The 22,146-nt window shown below is 36.0% G+C and overlaps 1 protein-coding gene across 1 annotated transcript in view; it reads left to right on the top strand.

The window, feature by feature from the left end:
- The first annotated feature begins 4,665 nt into the window (after positions 1 to 4,665).
- Positions 4,666 to 22,146, top strand: part of LOC125846248 (187-kDa microtubule-associated protein AIR9) — a 28,768-nt gene continuing 11,287 nt past the window's right edge. The window contains 28 exon segments of the mRNA XM_049525623.1: positions 4,666 to 4,910; positions 5,448 to 6,381; positions 7,783 to 7,854; positions 8,168 to 8,233; positions 8,367 to 8,438; positions 8,551 to 8,616; positions 8,768 to 8,830; positions 8,913 to 8,978; positions 10,302 to 10,401; positions 10,528 to 10,629; positions 12,668 to 12,900; positions 12,987 to 13,101; positions 14,179 to 14,299; positions 14,418 to 14,593; positions 15,027 to 15,162; positions 16,730 to 16,830; positions 16,906 to 16,953; positions 17,554 to 17,738; positions 17,856 to 17,973; positions 18,064 to 18,191; positions 19,121 to 19,289; positions 20,008 to 20,126; positions 20,203 to 20,371; positions 20,604 to 20,688; positions 20,778 to 20,851; positions 20,924 to 21,043; positions 21,707 to 21,902; positions 22,022 to 22,143. Of these exon segments, the coding sequence (XP_049381580.1) occupies positions 5,476 to 6,381; positions 7,783 to 7,854; positions 8,168 to 8,233; positions 8,367 to 8,438; positions 8,551 to 8,616; positions 8,768 to 8,830; positions 8,913 to 8,978; positions 10,302 to 10,401; positions 10,528 to 10,629; positions 12,668 to 12,900; positions 12,987 to 13,101; positions 14,179 to 14,299; positions 14,418 to 14,593; positions 15,027 to 15,162; positions 16,730 to 16,830; positions 16,906 to 16,953; positions 17,554 to 17,738; positions 17,856 to 17,973; positions 18,064 to 18,191; positions 19,121 to 19,289; positions 20,008 to 20,126; positions 20,203 to 20,371; positions 20,604 to 20,688; positions 20,778 to 20,851; positions 20,924 to 21,043; positions 21,707 to 21,902; positions 22,022 to 22,143 (3,928 nt within the window). The 5' untranslated portion in view covers positions 4,666 to 4,910; positions 5,448 to 5,475.

Here is a 22,146-nt window from a genome sequence, read left to right as displayed (position 1 = left end):
CCAAAACATATATACAAATAAAGATCCCTCCTAGAATCTAGAAGTCACTAGTACAGAGTTACTAATAAAACGAGTACAAATCTCAAAACTGGACCACCTCGAAAGGTAAAAGACAAGTCTATGTATATAGATGGAGACTGAAATAGTACAAAACGCCATGTGCTCACCCCCGTCTCCGAGTTAAACTACTCCAAACTGGATCAACACTAGCCACTGGTGCTCGGACCTGCATCACGAAACAAATACAGAGCGTAGCATGAGTACCACAACAACAGGTACCCAGTAGGCATCATAGACTGACTGAACTTGAAAAGTAAAGGCAATATGAAAAGAAGAAATAACACAAACAGAGGTCAAGAGCGAAAATCTAAGTAACAATGAAATGCACACGAGTGTAGAAAGAACTAACTAAAGTAATCTATAACTAACTACACCTAATTGGACCCCCATAAGCCCAGAAGGTACACTCGTGCGCAAGTTTAATTAAAACTCGAACGGACCCCCATAAGTCCGACGAGTACACAGAATAACAATAATTAAAGAGAACTACATATGAGAACCCAAAAGCAGAGAACATCGGACCAGAACCTCAACCCCAATTAGTAGAATCTGACAGTATGGAGACTGGACCTCAAACCAGATGCTCACCAAAAGTACCTAAGTAACCAATCACAAGTATCAAGTAACTGAGGCCAAACCTCTAACCGGATGCTCTGTATAAGTATATGAGTGATAGAGGCCGGACCTTAAACCGGATGCTCTATATAAGTATCTCAGCGATAGAGACCGAACCTTAAATCGGATGCTCTATATAAGTATTTGAGCAATAGAGGTCGGACCTTTAACCGGATGCTCTATATAAGTATCTGGGCGATAGAGGTCGGACCTTAAACCGGATACTCTATATAAATATCTGGGTGATAGAGGCCGGACCTTAAACCGGATGCTCTATAAATGTGCCAATGTAACTGCTGAAAGAGTCCTAATTGATCCATGCTCATAAATGTCCGTGGAATGCCGTCCACACTTATCCAATCAATGTAAGTCCTTTGAATTGAATCAAAAATCAAATTCAAATCACGAAGCTGAACTAATGTCGCCGACGTAACTCGTGAAGCCGTAACATCGGGAAAAATAAGGATAACTATCATCGGAGAAAACATATCACCTAACTAAGGCCCAAACTATCAGACTTAAGTCTGCTACACCAGTCTACAAGGATCTAAGCTGGCCGAGCGACGTCGGGGCAAAACTAAGGCCTATCAGATCCGAATCATGTATTTCTAAGGCAAGCCCTAGTCAAACCCAAACTAAGGCCCAACATGCTTCAGATAAACAGTAATCAAGCATTCAAGCACTCCACATAGCAATGAAGGTCAATTAGTAACACATAACATGCTCACAGTTACTCGATAATTCCCGAAAGAGGCTGAAACATGATTTCTAAACACCTATGCATGATTCAATAACTACCAACCCTAAATCCCAACTAATCAACATGCAATCACGCTCTCAAGCTCAATCTAAGAGAAGGAAGTCGTAGCCTACCTGTAGGCCGATCACGCGCTCCCCAAAATCACTTCTTCGGAGCTCTTCCTTTCCGAACGGCCTCGAAACGCTGTCACGCAATCAAAAAATAAGGTCACAACGTTATTACGGTCGTTTAGACACCAAAATCATAACAAACGGAGATGGGTCAATTTTGGAGTCAAAACGGGAATCGTGGGACCCGCACCGAACTGTCTGAATTTGACTCTGTCAAGACACCCTAAACAGCACCTCAAACTTGTGTTCTAAAATGGAACACAATTCAGGGCTCAAAACGCAGCAAAAACCAACAAGCAAGGAAATCACACTTTAATCAACTAAAAAGAAAATATTGCAGCAATCTAAACTCGAAATATACAAGGATCTAATAGTGTCCAGCACTCCTTGAACACTCTACAATGAAGACAAGACAATTTCCAACACGTAGGACTTCGAAACACCCAAAAATTGAGCTAAAATGAGTGAGATATGACCAAAACAAGAATGCCTAAAATAAAAGCTCGAAAAAGGATACTGCAGTCAGGTTATCGCAAAATTTACCTCGAACTACGCATACTCAACAACTTCCAAACACTCTACAACAAAGCCACAAAAAATACGAAGCTTCTGCACTTTGAATCGCTTAATTCTGATGAAAGATGAGAGAGTTATGAGGGTTTGAAGTTTGGAAAAAATGTTGCTAATTTTCTGCATTAATGACAGATTTTCTGCAATAATTTCCAAAACTAAAAAAACTTTGATGGGGTGCTCCGATCTCTTTTGGAACCCCGTGCACGCAAACGAAATATGCAACCATATTAAATTTGATATTCCGGACTCAATGACACAATCAAAATTTCCACAAGAGGTCATTTTGACAAAAAGTGGGTCCCACACCCAAATGGCTCGGAAAAATATAGAAAACCTCGGGACACAAAAGAAGGTCAATCTAGACCAAACTTGACATTCCGAAGCTAACCGTGCTGACGGAATTCTCATCCAAGCACATTCACTCAGAATGTTAACTAAAGTCAAACTTAGGCCTAAACTTAATGTTAAAACGCCCAATCGCATCGACTCACACTGAAAACCTCGGGAGTCATGCCGACCATACTACTAGTCTAAAATGACCCTTCCGGAGCTGATGAAATCATCAGAAATAAATTCCGATGTCATCTTCTTGAATCTTTGATCGAAAATGATCGTTCAAGGTTCATAAGCTCTAAAACACTAAAACTCACACTATAACCAAACGAACGACCAGGTGACCGAACTGTCAATCCCAGCAAGTCATAAATGACTTGGGGTTGCTACAGGAACGCTCTTAACGACACACAGAAGACAAGACACATAAATGACCAGGAGGGTCATTACAGTTCATTCATACAATTGTTGAATATTTTGTCTAACAACATGATTGTCACAATTCACCTAATAATGTGTTATAGTTAAAGTGATTGTTGCATAACAATTTAATCGAGTGTATAAAGTATGTGGCCATATTATTAGTATGTTTATCGATAAAGAATTAGCTATTTATAATACGTGGATCAAGTGAGAATGTAAGATTAACGTCTAAGATATTTAATATGGACCCACACTAGTGATGAAATCAAGATTTTCACGAAAGAAAGGGTAGAGGGAAGGGGCGGGGTGGATAAAAGAATTAAGCACACAAAAAGTCAAAGGGGGTTCAACGGTTACTATATATATGTGTGTGTGAAAGGAGGGGGGGTGTTTTTTTAATTATGCATATTTCGAAATTCTCCCGACAGAAAAACACTTTTAATTATGAGTCCTTAGGACAATTATATTTTATGGTAAAGTCCCTAGGGTTAAAGTTTTAGCCTATCTATAAATGTGTCTGCGGTTGCATTAGTCCGGCACATACTGTGGTAGACATAGACTAGAAAATTCTTAAGATCTTTCTTATCATTTTCTCGGTACAAGTTTGTGTAAGCCGAAGACGATTCTCCACAACACTTGAACAATTGTTATTGAAGGTACATTTATGTTTTTCTTCGTTACTTTTGACTCTGCGTATGTGTTAGAAATCAACATATGAATGATACAATTGTATTCTGAAATGATTTAACCATTTGAACTTGCTTCAAAATATCAATGGAGAAAGATCTTTAATCTATTAAAGACATAAATGTGTATAAAACTTAAATGACATTTATTTCACACACAAAATTATGTAGGAAGCTAGGAATTATCAAAAATTATAACACATGTATGAGTAATTATGCATGATCTAGTGCATATATCTTGACGGATGTTTGTTTAATTGCTCTTAATTGCTATTTACCTTCTAATGTAAATTAGACACATGAAATTAAGTTAGTTTGATCTTTAGGACACAATTGAGGTAATTGAGGTTGCAACTATTAGGGAGAATAATTTTCTCTACCTTTTTAATTGTCATTTCAAATTTAGTATTATTAGCACAAGGAGTATTTAATACAAGAATTATTGTGTATTATTTTATTTCACATCTAATGTAGCATAAGAATATGATTAGCTATACATAGACAAAATATTCAAAAGATAAAATTGTCCTTTATTCAAAATCAATTTAATTGTGCATTTAGAAAGTTATAATTGAAAACATGGATCATTCAATTTAAAATCATACACATATTTTTATGTATCACATATTCCAATTTTAGGCAAATGTACCAAACTTTCAACAAGAATTGCAGATAGAATGAATAACACTACAATTATTAATTTATGTATTATGTAATTCACAATTCATAAAGTTTAATCTATATACCGAAAATTAAGAGACTGAGAAAATTTAGATATATAAAGAGATAAACACATATATTTTAATGGGAAATGTGAGAGATTGACAATGATAAATTGGAGGACAAATAAAAAGAAAAGGACTCTAATCAATAGAATATGAATATAGAAGATTAATAGATAGTCGAGCGTTCTGAGGCTTGAAGTATAAACTATGTTCTAGAAAATGGATAATGTAAAAATTTGAATGTTCCCCCGGCATTACATGCTCAGTCGCCAGCGTGCAGACAACGGTTGCGGATTTCAGGAAGAAAGCAATTCTGCTTGAATATATATAATGCATGTATTGTAATGTCTTTTTCGCGTCCCATATATTTCTCACCTGTCACCATTCTCATTGGCTCTCTCTCTCTCTCCTTATCAGCTTCAGTTACATTTACTCTCCCACTCTCTCTCCCACTTTACCTCGCTTTTTCCCACGCTTCGAAAACTCCTATATGGATTCTCTACTACTATAGTGCCTTTTCGTTTTCTTGCACCAAAAACCCTAAAGAAAAAGGAACAAAAATGGTCTAGGTAGTTGTTGAACTGCTTTTTTGCTCCCTTCTTCACCAGATCTAGACTTTAACTAGGTGCGTATGAAAACCCAACTGTTTTCTTGGTTTTCTTTTTCTTGTGGTGTAGGAATGGTGGAAAAAGTTTCTGATTTTTTGCTCTAATGAAGCTGCATTCACCTATTTGGTTAAATGATGCTGCATTATTGGCTTATTTTTTTTGGGTTTTGTTTTGAATTTTAGCTGCAAAGAAGCTGCTGTTTGGTTCATTTTAGTGATGGGGTTTTAGTGAATTGTTATGGGAATTGGAAAAGAAGTGCTTGAATTTTAGGCAGAAAAGGTGCATTCTTGCCTTTTTTTTTCTTCTTTATTCTGAGTGATGATTTACAGCAGGGTTCTGAGGGAATGTGACAGAAAGTGCTTGAATTTCAGCTAAAGAACAGCACTTTTGTGTTAGATTTGAGACTTGAGACTTTTTGATACTATAATTTTCACTGTGCTTTCTTTGAATGTCGGTGCTGCTCTGTATAGTGCTTTGCCAGTACTTCTCTTTTCTAAAAAGATGATGTCTGCTGTGCTAATTTAGCTTGCTTTGTTTGTTTTTTAATTGGACAGATAATTGGTCTTGAAGAACTGGTTGCAAATGGATGACTCAGTTTTAAAATCCAATGAAGACTCAGTGGAAGAGAACCAAAGTCCAGAGATAATAGAGAAGCCATCTCCGCTGCAGGATTTTGTCGAACATCCACAAAGTTCAGAGTCACTAAAGCAATCATCAGCAGAGAGTGTGAAAAAATCAAGGACAGTGAGACCAAGTTTAAAAACTCAAAATGGGGCAACAAATGCTGGGACTGTGAAGAGGCGAACTGGAATAACAGATGGCACTGATTTTACTCCCGGAGGTGTCAAGTCATCTCTGACAAAATCGACTGTTAGTAGCACTTCACGAATTTCAGGAACAACTCCAGTCACAAGGAGTAGCACTGGCGGTTTGCCTGACAAGCAGCTAACAACAGTGACTAAACGAGCTAGTGGTAGTGTTGCTTCAGGTACAGCTAAAAAGACCAACTCTTTGGCAACAGATCCTATGCGGCGATCGCTTCCCGAAATGCGGAAAAGCACATTGCCATCAACCAGTACCAGAACTACTACTCGATCAAGTATTTCAGAGATCAGAAGATCAGTTCCCGTTTCACCCCTTGCAAAGACTCCAAGAGTATCAGTTAGTTCTGATGCAAGCAAACAAGAATCTGTTAAGAGGACCTCAGCTAAATTATCATCGCCATCACTATCCTCTGCAAGGAGGAGTGCGTCTACATCGTTGGAGAGTACTGCTAGTAGTGTCTCAACTAGAAAGTTCTCCACGAAGTTGTCTTCTCCAGCTGCTCCGTCACCTTCTGTTTCCACTGGATCGAAGGCTGGTTCATTGTCAAAATCGTTGGACAGAAGTAGTAATTCATCAAGCAGGAAGAAAGGGGGGACTCCTGAAGGTCGGGATTCACGTCTTATCATGCTTCCTCAAGTGGAAATCAAAGCTGGCGATGATGTGGTAATAACTTATGTCTCATTTCTTCATGTTGCAAAAATTAATTTTAGTTGGTGTTAAATTGAAGATGAGTGAAAACAATAGTTCATTTTACCTCTCCTGAAGGTGGATAAATTACCTTCTCATATAAGCTGCTCCACTAATATCTTTTTCTTCTAAGGGTGTTCTTTAAGAACAAACCTCATAGGTTTAAAGCAAAGCATTTAGGTAAGGGTTATGACAAGCATGAAACAATATTATTGAAAGTGCTTAAATTGAGAGCTACTCAGTTCTCAAGCATCAAATCAATGGTTTTAATGCTGACAGTGAGGCATACATCTGTATTCCGTTTTTAGAACCTTGGGCTGTGGGTGGACCTTATTAAAAAAAGATCCTTGTGCAGTGGCTTCCCATGCATTTACTAATCGTCATATCACATGCTTTATCTAAAGAATTCCAAACCTCCATCTCTATTTAGCTATTACAAAAATTTTGGTTCACAAATTCCACTTATCTATATTGATTGGCTCTTCTACCTATCAAGATAAATAGAACATGATTTTTGATGCTAAATATGCTTTTGAATTATATATTTTAACGGAAAAGCTTTAAAGTACATACACAAGTGCACTCTATTTTCAATTGCTTTTGATGGAGTATATATTGATTTTCTTTTGCTTTGAACTATACCACTCACCTAAAAGCTTCTAAATATACAATAAATTCATCTGATACCATTTTTTTTTCGAGGAGAGAAGGTTTTCTTTGATCGTCTTCTATTGACTTTTATGATTGTGGGTCTCTTCCCTTGTCGCAAGTAGTGCTTGATCTATTTGTTTGATCAGGTGTAAACTTGGACTATATTTTAAGTTAAATGCTCTCAAATGTGATGTTTATCTTCTTGTTGATAGAAAAATGCTGCTCAGTCTATCTATTGATGGCATTTCTCTGCCTATCAAAATACCTAGCAATACAAAGTCAACATCACTGTCACAGTATAGGTTAAGTAAACAGTATATTCATGCAAGTATATAGATTGTGATTTCGGAAAATAACATATTTGCAAGAACACTTTGTATGTGCAAAGAGAGGTTATTTGGGTCTTTGGTTAATATTTTATGTTTTAGTTGAACTAGCTATCATTGCTAGATTTTTATGCTGGTAAGTATTCTTCATAATGCACGAGCATATTTCGCAGATTTACTAACTAAAATAGTTCAATGCTAATCTTTTAAAGCTGTTTGTGCTTTGTTCAGCATGATTACCTTGAAGGTCCATTTTGTTTATAAAATCTTTGTTCTCCATTTTGCTTCAGTTGAAAGTTTTCTGGTTACGACATAGGATATGTTCCCTATGTTCATTAGAAAAAAGGTTCTTTAGTAATCTTACTAACTATTGAACCTTTGTTCCTTTAATTTCATCAAGCGCTTGGATCTGAGGGGCCACAGAATACGTAGTCTCAACAATGGTGGGCTGAACTTGTCACCAACTTTAGAGGTAACTAACATTAGTTCCATTTTATTTTACCTTTATAAGGTAACTAGAATCTAAGTTGCAGACTCTTCACTTTCGATGCCGCACCTCTGTTGCATTCTCCAAAATACACTACTTTTGGAGAATCCAACACACACCCATTGATTTTTTTGAAGAGTCCGAGTACCATAGACTTGAATGAACAATGAAACCCATATGGGTCTCCAAGAGTGTTTTCTGTGACAAGATTTGACAACAAAATTGAGATTTCGTACAGTATTATGTGGGCATAATAATGGATTATACAAAAAGATATAAACGAAATTTCGTTTTGCAGTTTGTTTACCTCAGGGATAATCTCTTATCAGTGTTGGATGGTATTGAGATACTGACTAGGGTGAAGGTCAGTTTTCTTTGTATATTTCTGTACAGCTAAAAAAGTATATTTCTTCAATTTGAGTTTTGACACTACTTGCGAAGATAATGCAATTGTCTAGTTATTTTCACTCATAGTATATTGATATTTGTCTGTTTAGGTTCTTGATTTGAGCTTCAATGATTTCAAAGGTCCTGGATTTGAACCACTTGAGAATTGCAAAGCCCTTCAGGTCAGCACTTCTCTTGATGTCTTATTTTGTTTCAAAGACTTAAACGGTTACTCTTTCATTGATAAGGCTCTGAAGTAATTTGTCATTCTTTTTCAACTTTTTGACCTTTTAGCAACTTTATCTTGCTGGAAATCAAATTACATCACTCACAAGCCTTCCAGAGCTTCCCAACTTAGAAGTAAGTCTTTAAACATCTGCCTTACTCCTTGTTCATACTCACAGCAGTTTTCAGTTTTTCAATGCCTACTCTAGGTTATTGTTGTTTTCTTAATTATCAAAGAGAAAAAAAGACCAGCTTATTGTTTTTTTCTATGACTCTTAAATTTCAGTTCCTATCTGTTGCTCAGAATAAGTTAAAATCTCTTTCAATGGCCAGTCAGCCTCGGTTACAGGTTAATCTCTGATTTTTATCTTTTCTTACTTCTTGCTGCTTGTATGGTTAGAACCTACATCACATATATTTTTCCTTTGCAGGTATTAGCTGCTAGCAAGAACAAAATCTCTACATTGAAAGGATTCCCTTATTTACCTTCTCTCGAGGTTAGTAATGAACATCTAGTCAATTTCTGATTATTGTTAAATGTGTTTGTAAATGATGACATTATGTGTCTACTTTGGTAAAGGAGTGATATTTATTGTTGTTTGTAGTGGTGGCAAGTGGGTATGTGCACAATGCATGTTCCTGATTAGGCAGACTATTTTAAGGAGTTACAACATTAGAAAGTTTTAAGGGGTCATAACTGGGTAATCCAATGGTCACTGAGTTTAACAGGTAGTTTGAGTAGCACATTTATGAAAATAAACAGATTGCAACCTGATACACCTCTGTCTCTACTCTTCTTAAATAATCATGAAGGAACTTAGTCGGTGAGTTTCATTTTTTTTTTGCTCCTTTCTCATAGAATCATGAAACTTCAAGCGTTAACAGCATAATTCGGTATAAGTGCTACTGGTAATAACGATCCACATAAAGTTAAAACGGCTGCATAGCCCAATATCATCATAGTATCCAATTCCATTTATTTGCTACTTTTATCTTTTCTGATTAATCAAAATTACTCTTATGTCTTGTAGTTTGAATTACTAGATTTTTTTATTTCTTATTTGGATCTCGGCATCTACTGAAGAATCAAATCAATGACGGTAAGGCAAAAGATATAGGCATATTTAAAGAACTCCTAATCACCTGTTTTTCTGTATTTTCCTCGCTTGCTCTTTTTCCTTTTGGCTATGGAAGTGGGGAAGATAGAGCCAACAGGGATGAACTATCAACAGAATTAGTGTTTCCCTCTCTGTTCCCAATAAATTTTACTTAAGTTGTCCGTGTCTCTCAGATGCCTCAAAATATTATCTGAAAAACGCTATCTAGTGTTGATGGGCTCTGGATGCAATAACGCCATAAGTATGCTTAATGTTTGCCTAATTCATTCGTGTTAGATTGGTGACTGGTCATACGACAAAATAAAGAGAGATCCTGATAGCTATAATATGCACCACTTCTAGTTAAAAGTGTTAAACTGAGATTACAGTAACATTCTCATAAAATGGAAAGGTTACTGTAGCATCACTTATATATTACATAGTATAGCTGAATAGGAAGCTATTTTACTTGTCTTCTTTATAAGATAACTTTTTTTGGATCTTGACTTGATTCAGTAAATTCCTGGTACTCACAAAATGATAGAGGACACAGAAAGCTCTCTTCATTTGAGTGCACATGTGAATTAGAAATGTTCTGTATTAATGTGCACGTACTATTCCATATCTAGATTTTTTTTTATGTCGAATGCTGTATTATATAGTATGCCAAGGATGTTTGTTTAGTTTGCCTGAGTTTTGTTTTTCTTCCACGACAATCTACAGCATTTACGCGTGGAGGAGAATCCTATCCTTAGGCTGCCACACCTAGAGGCAGCTTCCATTTTGCTTGTCGGTCCTACTTTAAAGAAGTTCAATGATAGAGGTACAATACTTTGGTCAATCCTTGTTTTTCTTGTGGTAGCTGCATCTTATGATTTCTGTTGAATATGAATTCTCATTTCGTAGTATTGCTTGTTGTTTCCTTCTAAATGAAATTATATGCTTTCAGATCTCTCCCGTGAGGAGATAGCTCTAGCTAAACGTTATCCTTCTCACACTCCCGTGTGCATCAGAGGTGGTTGGGAATTTTGTCGTCCAGAACAAGCAGTTGGTGAGTTTTCGAGAAACTGCTGTTCTTTTATTGTCCGATTCAGTGATAATCTCTGTATGCATATTTTTCACATACAAAAGGTTTCCTAACATCCTTAAGTAGTGTTAGTTGAATGGATACCAGATGTGTAAGATTTGTTTGTTGAACTGGGTGATATGCTGTGTTGTATACACCAAGATTGGTTTGGTACATATCCATGCTTAAAGTTAAACTTTGACTAGTCTATCAAAAAAAAAGTTTAACTTTGACTAGTTTATTGAGATTGGATTAGCATCTGTGGTCTGTTACTGCTAGGAGCTAGTCTTCTTGTGGGATCCAATCTTATTTATGTGAAGACACACAATGTTTAATCAAGTGGCCGTGGAATTATTTTGTTTTCGATTTCTTCTTTTGTTTACATCATTTCATAGTTCTGCTGGTGAGAGGCAAGATAAAGGTGTAAAACAGTCTCGGGAGGAGATATAAACAAAAGTTAGAGGCTATAGGAGAGAGAATCCAACTTTTCTCTTCAACAATAACTTGGAGAATCCAAAGCCTTGAGAGTGTCAATCACTTACTTCTTCACTGCCCTCTTACTGCTTAAGTCTAGAATTTCGTCCCAACTCCTATCTATTTGTGGACTATCCTGGAACCTCCCTCGGTTTACCAAGGAAGCTTACACTAGCTGGATTTTTGGAGAGTTGACAAAATGATCAAGAAGGTCTGGGAAATGATTCCTGCAGTCATCTTTTGAGTTGTGTGGAATGAAAGCAACCACAGCTGTTTCGATGGGATATCAACTCCAACTCATGCCCTGAAAGCTAGATGCTGAGTTGTTTTGTTTAGCTAGAATTTTCTTACAACTGTTAACAGGATGGAAAGTTTCTTTCGCCATCTAATTGTGACAGGATGGAATTTCCTACCAATCTACATTCTCCGATTTTTTGTGTTTGTTTTTGTGTGTGTGCGTGCGCGTGCGTGTTTGTTCTGTCTTTGTGGATTGCTTCTTGGAGCTTGAAGAGAATATATGTTGGTGGTGCTGCACTTAGCTTGAGGGACATTAGTTCAGTGACACAATTATAGTATTTGATGTTTGGAAACAGGAGAATGTGTGGGAATAAGACAAAAAAACTAGCCCTAGAGGGTAACCTCACATGACGTGCTCTCGATAATTTTTTTTCATATATAACAGAACAGTGTTAATAGAGCTTGAAGGAATTTGATGACACATATCAAGAATACATTGTTAATTTTGTATAATCTTGGAACATAATGGCAATCACTTGTTGCATAGATGATTGGATGAGATTCTTGGGATGTAACTTTTCTGTTTAGTGCTCTTGTGATCTAGTACTAGTATACTGGGGATATTCCACTTTTTGTTTATTTACAAAAGGGATCTTACACAAATAATTGGTTGATTCACTGTTTACTTTTCCAGCCGGTATACAAAGATAGTACACTAATCCTACATGGTTATACACATGACATATTATACATGAATTATTCATAGATTTTACATCAGCCGACTGTTTGTAGTTTAAATGATTGAGTGGACGGCTATTTAGTACAAGTAGAAATAAAAAAACTGAAGCTTTCTTGATGTATGCTTGGTTTCAAACATACTTGCTTAGTTGCATTTCATCTGTGTACAGTTGAGAATGCGCTAAACCGTATTAGGTTATCATCTTATAATCATCATATATTATTNATACAAGTAGAAATAAAAAAACTGAAGCATTCTTGATGTATGCTTGGTTTCAAACATACTTGCTTAGTTGCATTTCATCTGTGTACGGTTGAGAGTGCGCTAAACCGTATTATGTTATCATCTTATAATCATCATATATTATTATAAGTGGAAAGCTCTAAAGTGAAAAGTTGAATTACCATTTTGCCCTTCTACTAAATTAAAATTTGATTAATTATGTGCCAGCTGATTTTCAGTTATAATGTTTTTCATCTTTGTAATACTTTTTGTTTTTGGATAACTGTGGTGTCCTGACCAGCTTGCACACACCTCGACTAATTCATTCTCTAATACTTCTCTCTTCCACAGATTCAACTTTTCGCTTTCTGCTTGAGCAATGGAAGGAACAACTTCCTCAAGGATTCCTACTCAAAGAAGCCTTTATTGACCATCCATTTGAGGAAGATGCTTGCTATTGCCACTTCAATTTTGTTAAGGATGAATCTGAGAGTACTGATTCAGACATAGTCTTGAAATACCAATGGTTTATAGGAGAGAGAACTCCATCAAACTTCATAGAAATACATGGTGCAACGAGGGAGGTAATAGTTTTTAGCTACTCTATTTGAGGTTCTGTGTTTCTATATCCATGAGACGTCATTATATGATATTAGTTTTTTATGATCAGTTCTATTGGCCAAAGCATGAAGACATTGGTAGAATCTTGAAAGTTGAGTGTACGCCGAAGCTGGGAGAGACAGAATATCCCACTATTTTTGCCATATCTTCTCCAGTTTCACCTGGTATGCTATTTTTTTGTACATAGGAAATAACATAATGATGACATGACTTATGAAAAAAGAAGATTAATGATGAAATGACTACTCCCTCTTTATCGGAGATATTTGAAATATATGATAGATTGAAAAATGAGTTTGTGTTTGATATAGAACTTTTCTGTCCCAAAAAGAATGACACCACGATTATTTTGGAAAGGAAACAGTTTTATCTTTGGGTACAGCATTTTCTGTTTTGGTTTCTAAACTATAGAAGATTGTGATTTGTATTACTTTTATGTAGTTTCACTAGATAAATATGTAGAAGTGTTATTTAATAAAAAAAAAGAAATTGATATAGATTGTTGGATTCACATTGAGTTTGGATCCTTTGACCCTTCATCAGATCTGTACTCTGTTACTATTTTTGAGACAGTGGGAATAGTTGAATTGCAAATATAAGTTTGAGGAATTTTATTTCAATTTCTGAATTTGCAAATGTATTTGCTTGCTAATTTATGCTATGTCCAATATCACATAGGATGATTGTTAAGTGCTTGGGCAATGTTAATGAGAATCATACAGGGATTACTGAGAATCCTACTAGACCTTATGCTTTTTTATCTACTCTGGTCTAACTAACACAACTAGGGGCTGCTAAGGTACTACAGTTTGCATGTGTCCTATCAGAAAGGGAAAAAAAGAGAAGAAAACAAGAAAAACATCTCATTTGTCAGATTTTAAAGCACCTGTTAACTGCAATTGCTTGTCAGAAGAAAATGTATTTCATATTATTACGAACCAAGTCAAATCTCTCAATGCAAAGATAATGTTCTGAATTCTTTTTGATAAGTATAACTAACAGTTAAAAAAATTGAAACATTAAATTAGCTAAAGAAGTTATATCCAATCCTGTAGATGTATTGAGAAGATGCATTATCTGTTGCCTCTGTCATCTTCAATGGCTGGTGTTTCTGCTGAAGTTTTTTTATTTGCATGTCTTACTGTTAGTTAATTGTCTCTTGATTTTATATTGGCTGTCAGTTGTATCATCTTTTCTTCTGTTTCTTGTTCCTTTTCTCATTTTCTATTTTTTTGGTAAAGGAACTGGACATCCGAAAGTGTTGAAGATTGAAGTATCTGGAGATTTATTAGAAGGAAATATAATTCGAGGCCATGCAGAAATCGCATGGTGCGGTGGAACCCCAGGGAGAAGCATTTCAAGGTAAGATGATCATCTTAAACTGCAGTCACAACACTCCTCAGATTTTGATATTCTTAATTTTTCCCAAAACTTGTCCACCATTGATATAGAGGAGTAACCTTCTGGTTTAACCTTTCAGTTGGTTAAGGAAAACGTGGAGCAGCAATCCAGTGGTCATTGTTGGTGCTGAAGAAAAGGAATATCAGTTGATGCTTGATGATGTTGGTTCGTGTTTGATGTTTATGTATACTCCTATGACAGAGGAAGGTTCCAAAGGAGAACCTCAATATGCTATAACAGATTATGTGAAAGCAGGTATGGAGTTGGGAGTCATTTGTTTTTGGGTCATTAGATTCCAAGAAGGCTGCAATATGACAGGCAATTATTTAATAAGGAAGAACTGTTCATTCCTCAATCAGGAAAAGTAGAAGTTTAACCAAAAAATATAAAATATGGTTTACTTCTATGTCAATTATATTAGAGCTTCTCAATGACATTCTACATAGGGTTTTTTACATTTTAAGATGGTAGCTTGATGGGAGAAATAACTTCCTCTTAAATGGACATATATCATTACTGTGCAGCTTCTAAGTTATGCAAAACAGAAGCAGTGGCTTCAGGGATTGATATCACCTATTTTCTTGAGCTCATTTTGGTCCATCTTACAAAGCAGTCTTTTTTGAACTAGTTTTATTGGTAACTGCCTGATGGCAGGATGTGGTCACTAAGTTAGAATTTTCTGTTGCAGCTCCCCCATCAGTGGGTGATGTACAAATTTCTGGAGATGTTGTTGAAGGAAATACCATAAGAGGAATTGGGAGATATTTTGGAGGAAAAGAAGGACCCAGCAAGTTCGAGTGGTTGCGTGAAGATAAGGATACAGGGTAAGTTGTCTTGTCCTTCAATTTATGTTACTATCTACAGTCTCTTGTACTTCGATTATCTTCGATTATCGCACTATTTTGTTGTAGTCAATTATCTTTTTTTTTTTTTTTCAGAATGCTTTCTTTAGTATTTTGCTATGATTTCTTCACTTCTGTTATTTCTTTTTCAATCTGCTTTGATATGCTTTTCCTTGAGCTGAGGGTCTATCGGAAACAACCTCTCTACCTCCAAGGTAGGGGTAAGGTTTGCATACACTTTACCCTCCCATACCCCACTTCTGGGATTGCACTGTGTTTGTTGTTGTTTAGTTTTCATGAAGATTACTGTTATTTTGTTTTTTTTTGGATTGGTAATGCTTGTCTATTCAAACAGGTGCAAATATCTATCTTGCCTAAGTTTATTGATTATTTATATAGGTCACTCATCGTTGTGTAAGGCTTTCCAATGTTGAGTAATATATGTTCCAGTTTCACATTGGTTTTAGACGGGTTCTGAAAGAGTTTATGAAGGTTTTGGGCACCCATTATCTTAAGGTTTTGGGTAGGATGTTCATATTCTTCTCACATGGTATCAGACCAAACTTGATTAATCTTATTCCCACACAAGTAAGTTTGCATTAATTAAACTACAAATCAGGTTATCACAGGGTGGTTCTGTGGTTGAGTTATATATGTCCCACATAAGTGTTAATGGAGGCTTCTAAAGCGGTTTATAAAGGTCTAGTGTTAACCTAACATTTCCTTATTGTTTTGAGTCGGATACTCAAAATATTTCATAAAGACTAAAGTAGTATTTACTAGTACACCTGCCACATAATCTTCTAGCAAATCCTGCAATCTATAATAAAACCACATCCATTCAACTGTGATGCACTTGCGTGAACCAAGCCTTTAAATTCCTCTAGTCTACGCAATTGTGACTACTAAATGGAAGTGATCACAACTTCTTGGCGTCTCACCTTGAAAAAGCAGTCACAAAGCCATTCTTTTTCAAAGCTAAGTAGGCATTACCCTAGCTGGTTTGTATAGTTTCAGATGTGGCTACAACTGCAATGTACACTTCGCCAATTCTGGCTCATCCTTCAAAAACTTTCTGGCTTGCTTTCTGATGTAATACACTTTTGTGTGATGAACTATTTGTCAGAATCTCACATGATTTAAGTGTGATTTGTAGTCACCATATCTATTCTTGGAAATCTTACCATTTGTGGTACCTTCTGAGGTGCTTATGCCCATTTTCTTAACATGGTGTCGAAACAAATAGACGTCCAGGGTTCAAGTCTCATTGCCAACCTTGATCTTTTTTCTTAAAAAAAAGCTTTTCTTTGTGTTTGACCCATCACCAAGAAACATGCCTGCTCGTGATGGAGTCTGTTGAAGACACTAATTAGGAAACAACTATATGTTCTATCTAGTAGTTTAAGCTTTTAGATGAGGTAATCATACACTTACCAAAATACTGCTATTTCATGTGGTTTGATGTCTGCTTTTTCACCTGGTTGATCTTGTTTGATAAGTCTTTTAACTTGCCTTGTATCCTTTTCTTTGGCTTGGGTTGTGGATACAGGGAATTTGTGCTGGTGTCATCTGGTATGAATGAATATACTTTGACAAAAGAGGATGTTGGCTGCTGCTTGGCTTTTGTTTATGTACCCGTGAATTTTCAAGGTGTAATATTTTGTAACTTAATTCCATCTTTTTTAATAGTCCATGAGCGTTGTTACATCTGACTGTGCTTTGCAGGACAGGAAGGGAAATCTGTATCGCTTGTGTCACAGAAAGTTAAGCAAGGTTTGCTATTCTAATGTCTCGTAACTTAACATCCTTAGATTGTTTCATGTAATGAATCTTTTGTCAGGGAATGAGTTCACATTGAGATACGATACTTTGTCGAATTGGTCAATCTAAGATGGGATGTTTAGGTGTGTCGGTCATAGATTTTCGTTTAAGGTCAACAATTATAGTAGTAATAGAAAAATCTCCTATATAAGAGAAATATACAAAAATTAAGAGTATACAACATAATATGGAGAAATTTTAGATTATATCTCATGCAACTGACATAAGTTGTGCCAGACACTCATTTTTTTTTTTGTTGACAAGTGACCCTTTGTTGGTCCACCTCACAAGAAAATTCACTCTTTTCTACTCTCTCCTTCCATTGTCTTGTTCTGGTCTTTTCAGCTCCTACCACCTCCCAGTGTCACATGCTGGTTAGGTTTGCTGAAGCCAATTATACAAGCCATACTTGATAGACCAAAATGCATATGTAACTTATTTATAATCTGTTATAATTTTGGTTATACGTTTTCAGTATTCTGCATAGTGAAACAATGTCGGTTTGTGGATCTTATTGTTTTTTTTAAAAATAAATCTAAATAACTGTTCCAGCTCCTCCTAAAGTGACACATCTAAAGATAATTGGTGAACTAAAGGAAGGCAGTAAAATAACGGTAACTGGTATCGTTACCGGAGGAATTGAAGGAGCCAGCAGAGTTCAGTGGTTTAAAACAAGTTCATCAACATTTGAGGGTGAGAGCTATCTTGATGCATTGAGTACATCCAAAATTGCAAAGGTAATAGATATTAAGTCAAGGTTTTAAATATCAGTCCTACGTGTGATGCATCAAATCAATAACCATTAGTTAGTCATAAAATGATGCATGAAATCAGTAAATGTCTGTTTTCTACAGGCGTTCCGCATACCTTTAGGAGCTGTTGGTTACTATATTGTTGCAAAATTTACTCCGATGACTCCAGATGGTGAAGCTGGTGAACCAGTCTTTGTCATTTCTGAAAGAGCTGCAGAGAGTAAGTATAATACATTTAAATTTCATCTGTTACTTTGTGCATTTGTTCTTAACTTTGAATAATCAATCAAACATGGATGCTTTTTTGCAGCTCTTCCACCTAACCTTAACTTTTTATCTCTGACTGGGGATTACGCCGAAGGTGGAATAATGACCGCATCTTATGGTTATATTGGGGGTCATGAAGGAAAAAGTATTTATAATTGGTATCTTCACGAGGTAGAATGCTGTGTTCTTGTCTCAACATGATTGTAGGCTCTGTATTATCTAGACTCTTTTCAGAATCCTATCCGGACTGCAGAGAGAAAAATAACTGATCATGTTTATACCTACTCTCTTGGATTGGTATGTTATTAGACACCAAATGATGGATGGTGCTGATCTGAGAATAAGTGAGAATATTCTCTGAAGCAGAGTATCCCTTACTCAGTTCAAATGAATTTTAAATTAGATACTTCAGGATTTCATCAAATTCAAGTAACAAATGAGGAAGTAAATCTTGGATAATCGTTTATCTATGTGAGTTAGTGATGAACTTTGTCTAAACATGGGATGATTCTCAACTTCCCTAAAGAAACAGAATGAAAAAAAAACAAGAAATAAAAGGGAAGAAACATTTACACTGACTTATCATATGAGGGATGCAGAGCACTGAGAATGTAAAGTAAAAGCAAAGGGATTCTATTGTTGTTTCGTACACAACTGATGCAAAGTCTATTTGAGTCGTATTTTATGAAAGCATATGCTCCATAATTTATGTTGCTGTAATGAAAATATACCTGTTATGAAGAAAAGACCATTTTTGTTTTCTGTATTTGAAGAACTTTTGATACATAATTTCATTACATGGATTATCATTACGTCTTAATTACTGAAACTGTACATGTGTCATGGACTACTTCGTTGGTTTTATACAAATCAAAAGCTAGAGCAAAGAGATTGTCTTTGTGAACACCATGAGCTCATCCATGCTTATCGCAGTTTCTGAATGTTTAAGGTAGTTATGGCCTTATGGGGATAACAGCGTAAGTGGCTAGCTAACAGTTCTTAGATTGCATGATAGTTTTATTTTAACTTTTTCTTAAACTTAATATAACATTCTTTTGTTGCTGTTTTTAGCTATCATTGATCGGCTCTTCTTACTGCAGGTTGAAAATGGCTTAGGTGCTATGATACCTGAGTTTTCCGGTCTTCTTCAATATCGTATTGCCAAAGATGCAATTGGTAAATTCATATCTTTCAAATGTACCCCAGTTCGTGATGATGGGACAATGGGCGAGCCAAAAACTTGTATAGGACAGGAGCGTGTTCGCCCAGGTAATGATACATTTCCACACGTTGGGACAGATTTTAAGAATTGTTATGATTTTTAGTCTTCTGTAGATATCCTAGAGCATACATTATTCTTAATGCGTACTGATGGTCTCAGAGCTTGCTGCAGTCCAGGTTCTGATATATTTTCTTGTCATAGAACTCCATGAGTTAAGCCATAGGCCTAGCTATGATCCCTGTATACATCACTTCCTGGGTACCACAAAATTTAATATTCTGGTGTTCCTCACAAAAAAATATAATAGAATTATAGGGTTTATGTAAAACAATCTCAGATTGTGATGAAGTGTACTTTTAACCTTTCTTGGAAAAGTGGGTCCAGATTCTTCTTGAAAGAAGCTATGAACATGACCTTCTATTGTACTATTGGAGTTTAGTTATCATTTGTTACTTAACTGGTATCTGATGAAATTCGGGTTCTGCTGTTATCACCTGGTTTTAAGAAGAGAACTAGAAAGCTTCTTTTGCAAATACTTAGCAAAGTCTGTATCCTCTTTTCAAAGCCTTATTGCATTTTTTTCTTTTCCAGCAAGCACGACACATTTAAATACTGTGACACTGTTCAAAGTTCACTAGAGGAATATGGTTGCAGAAAGCTCATGCTGCTTTTTGATGGACTTGGATTTCATTAATTAGTTGTCACCTAATATTTTCTTTGTGTTACTCATAAAAAAGTTTCTTATTTTGATATTGTATGGTCTAGGAACTCCAAGATTGCTTTCTCTACGATTAGCCGGAACTGCAGTTGAAGGCACCACACTAAGCATTGATAAGAAATACTGGGGTGGTGAAGAGGGAGATTCAATTTACCGCTGGTTCCGGGTATTTAAATGCGTTTTTAAATGCTTGATCCTCTTTACAAGCAAATAAGCTGACTAGTATGAATGTTACTGTGCAGACTAGTTCAAGTGGAACAAACATAGAAGTCAATGATGAGATGACATCCTCATACAAGCTGTCTATTGATGATATTGGATATTTTATATCTGTATCCTGTGAACCTGTTCGAAATGATTGGGCTCGTGGTCCTATTGTTATCTCGGAACAAGTTGGACCCATTGTTCCAGGTATTACCAAATGAATCTCTGCATATGAATAGGTCAACATGAATTATTGTTAGTTTTTCAACTTCTGAATTGGTTGCTTGGAAGTTAATAAGATTACTTTCTTTTTTTCATATAACAAGATTATTCAGTTTGCTAGTTATTTAGGACAGACATGCAACCATGCTGATTGCCTTATTTTTTAAGTTCAAAATGATACTTACATATGAGTTATATCTAAAACCGTTCACTACAGGGCCACCGACTTGCCATTCACTTGAATTTCAAGGATCTTTGGTTGAAGGAGAACGTGTGAGCTTTGTTGCGTCTTATAGTGGAGGGTACAGTTACATATTAAAATCATCCATCTAGAACTGGAGTCTCTGTATTCGTTTTGGTTTGTTCTGAAGTTGAAAGTGTTCATGCGCAGGGAGAAGGGAGAATGCATACATGAATGGTTTAGAGTGAATCATGATGGTGGCAAAGACAAAATAAGCTGTGATGGTAGGGACATATATTGTCATAGTTTATTATAAGGGTGCAAAAACTTGTCGAGTAAATCAGTTTTGTTGGCAGAGTTTCTGGATTTGACTCTTGAGGATGTCAGTAATTGTATAGAGCTTATTTATACTCCCATCCGCAAAGATACATTAAAAGGAAGCTGTAGGAGCATATTGTCTTGCCCAGTAGCTCCTGGTATGTCATTTGCTCTTACATAATCTTTTGTTAGAAAAGGCACTTTCAGTGCCAATCATATTTGTAGCATAATCAGAAATTGATTATTTCATGTAGTAGCGAGTGACATTTTTCTTTGCAACACTTGGGTATGCAAATGCGTGAAAAATAACGCGAAAGCATCAGTCTTGGTGCTGTTTTAGGTTTCCCAACAAAATTGAAAAGTGTACTTTGAAAGTTCAGGTTTTGATGTATGCCTCTGTTCTACTATTCGGATCACAAGTCTCTGCTTCCATGACCGTTCTGCCACTAAGGACTTGACAATAATTTTTGTCAAGTTCTTCAGACATTTGAATTCTGCTTCTTTTTGTTCTCTGCAATCAATCACATGAATTGATTCTGTTTTGGTGAAGCCTGAGCAGGATATTTTTGACCAAATAACATATCTTTGATTATTCATGATCCCGGAATGACATTAGCTAGAATATGAACTTCCTCAGATGTTCCAATTTTTAACAGCTTTTTATTTTCACGAACTTTTAACAGTTTATGTGCACTATTTTCTTGTGTTGCTCCGTGCAGTAAACCTCCATAATTACACTGTTTGACTTTGTGCATTTTATTCTGCTGTTAAATCATTCATATGAAGTACTTCTACCTTATATTGACCTTGCATTGAGATAGGGGACCCAATTGGTGTTGAATTGTCAATTCCTAAATGCTGCGAGGGCGAGACAATAGTTCCCAATCAGAGATACTTTGGAGGGAAAGAAGGTGATAGTGAATATGTTTGGTATCGGAGTAAGAATAAGCTTCATGAATCTGCTCTGCTGAACTTGCCTAGCGTTACAGAGGATGTACATATTTGTGCAAGGACTATGTAAGTCTTCTTAAGAGTAATAATTACTAACTTTGACTTCTTGTTGAAAAAAACTCAAAAGAACACATCTCATGTTTGTTTATTCTGTGAGTAATCCTTTTTGAATATGTATTTACCAGATCATATACGCCATCGCTTGAAGATGTGGGAGCATATTTGTCATTATATTGGCTGCCAATTCGCATCGATGGCAAATCTGGGAACCCATTAGCATCAGTTTGCGAGTCTCCAGTCTCCCCAGGTA

This window comes from Solanum stenotomum, chromosome 12 (assembly GCF_019186545.1).
Source record: "Solanum stenotomum isolate F172 chromosome 12, ASM1918654v1, whole genome shotgun sequence".
In the NCBI taxonomy this organism is placed as follows: domain Eukaryota; kingdom Viridiplantae; phylum Streptophyta; class Magnoliopsida; order Solanales; family Solanaceae; genus Solanum; species Solanum stenotomum.
This window is presented reverse-complemented; position numbering and strand designations above follow the sequence as displayed.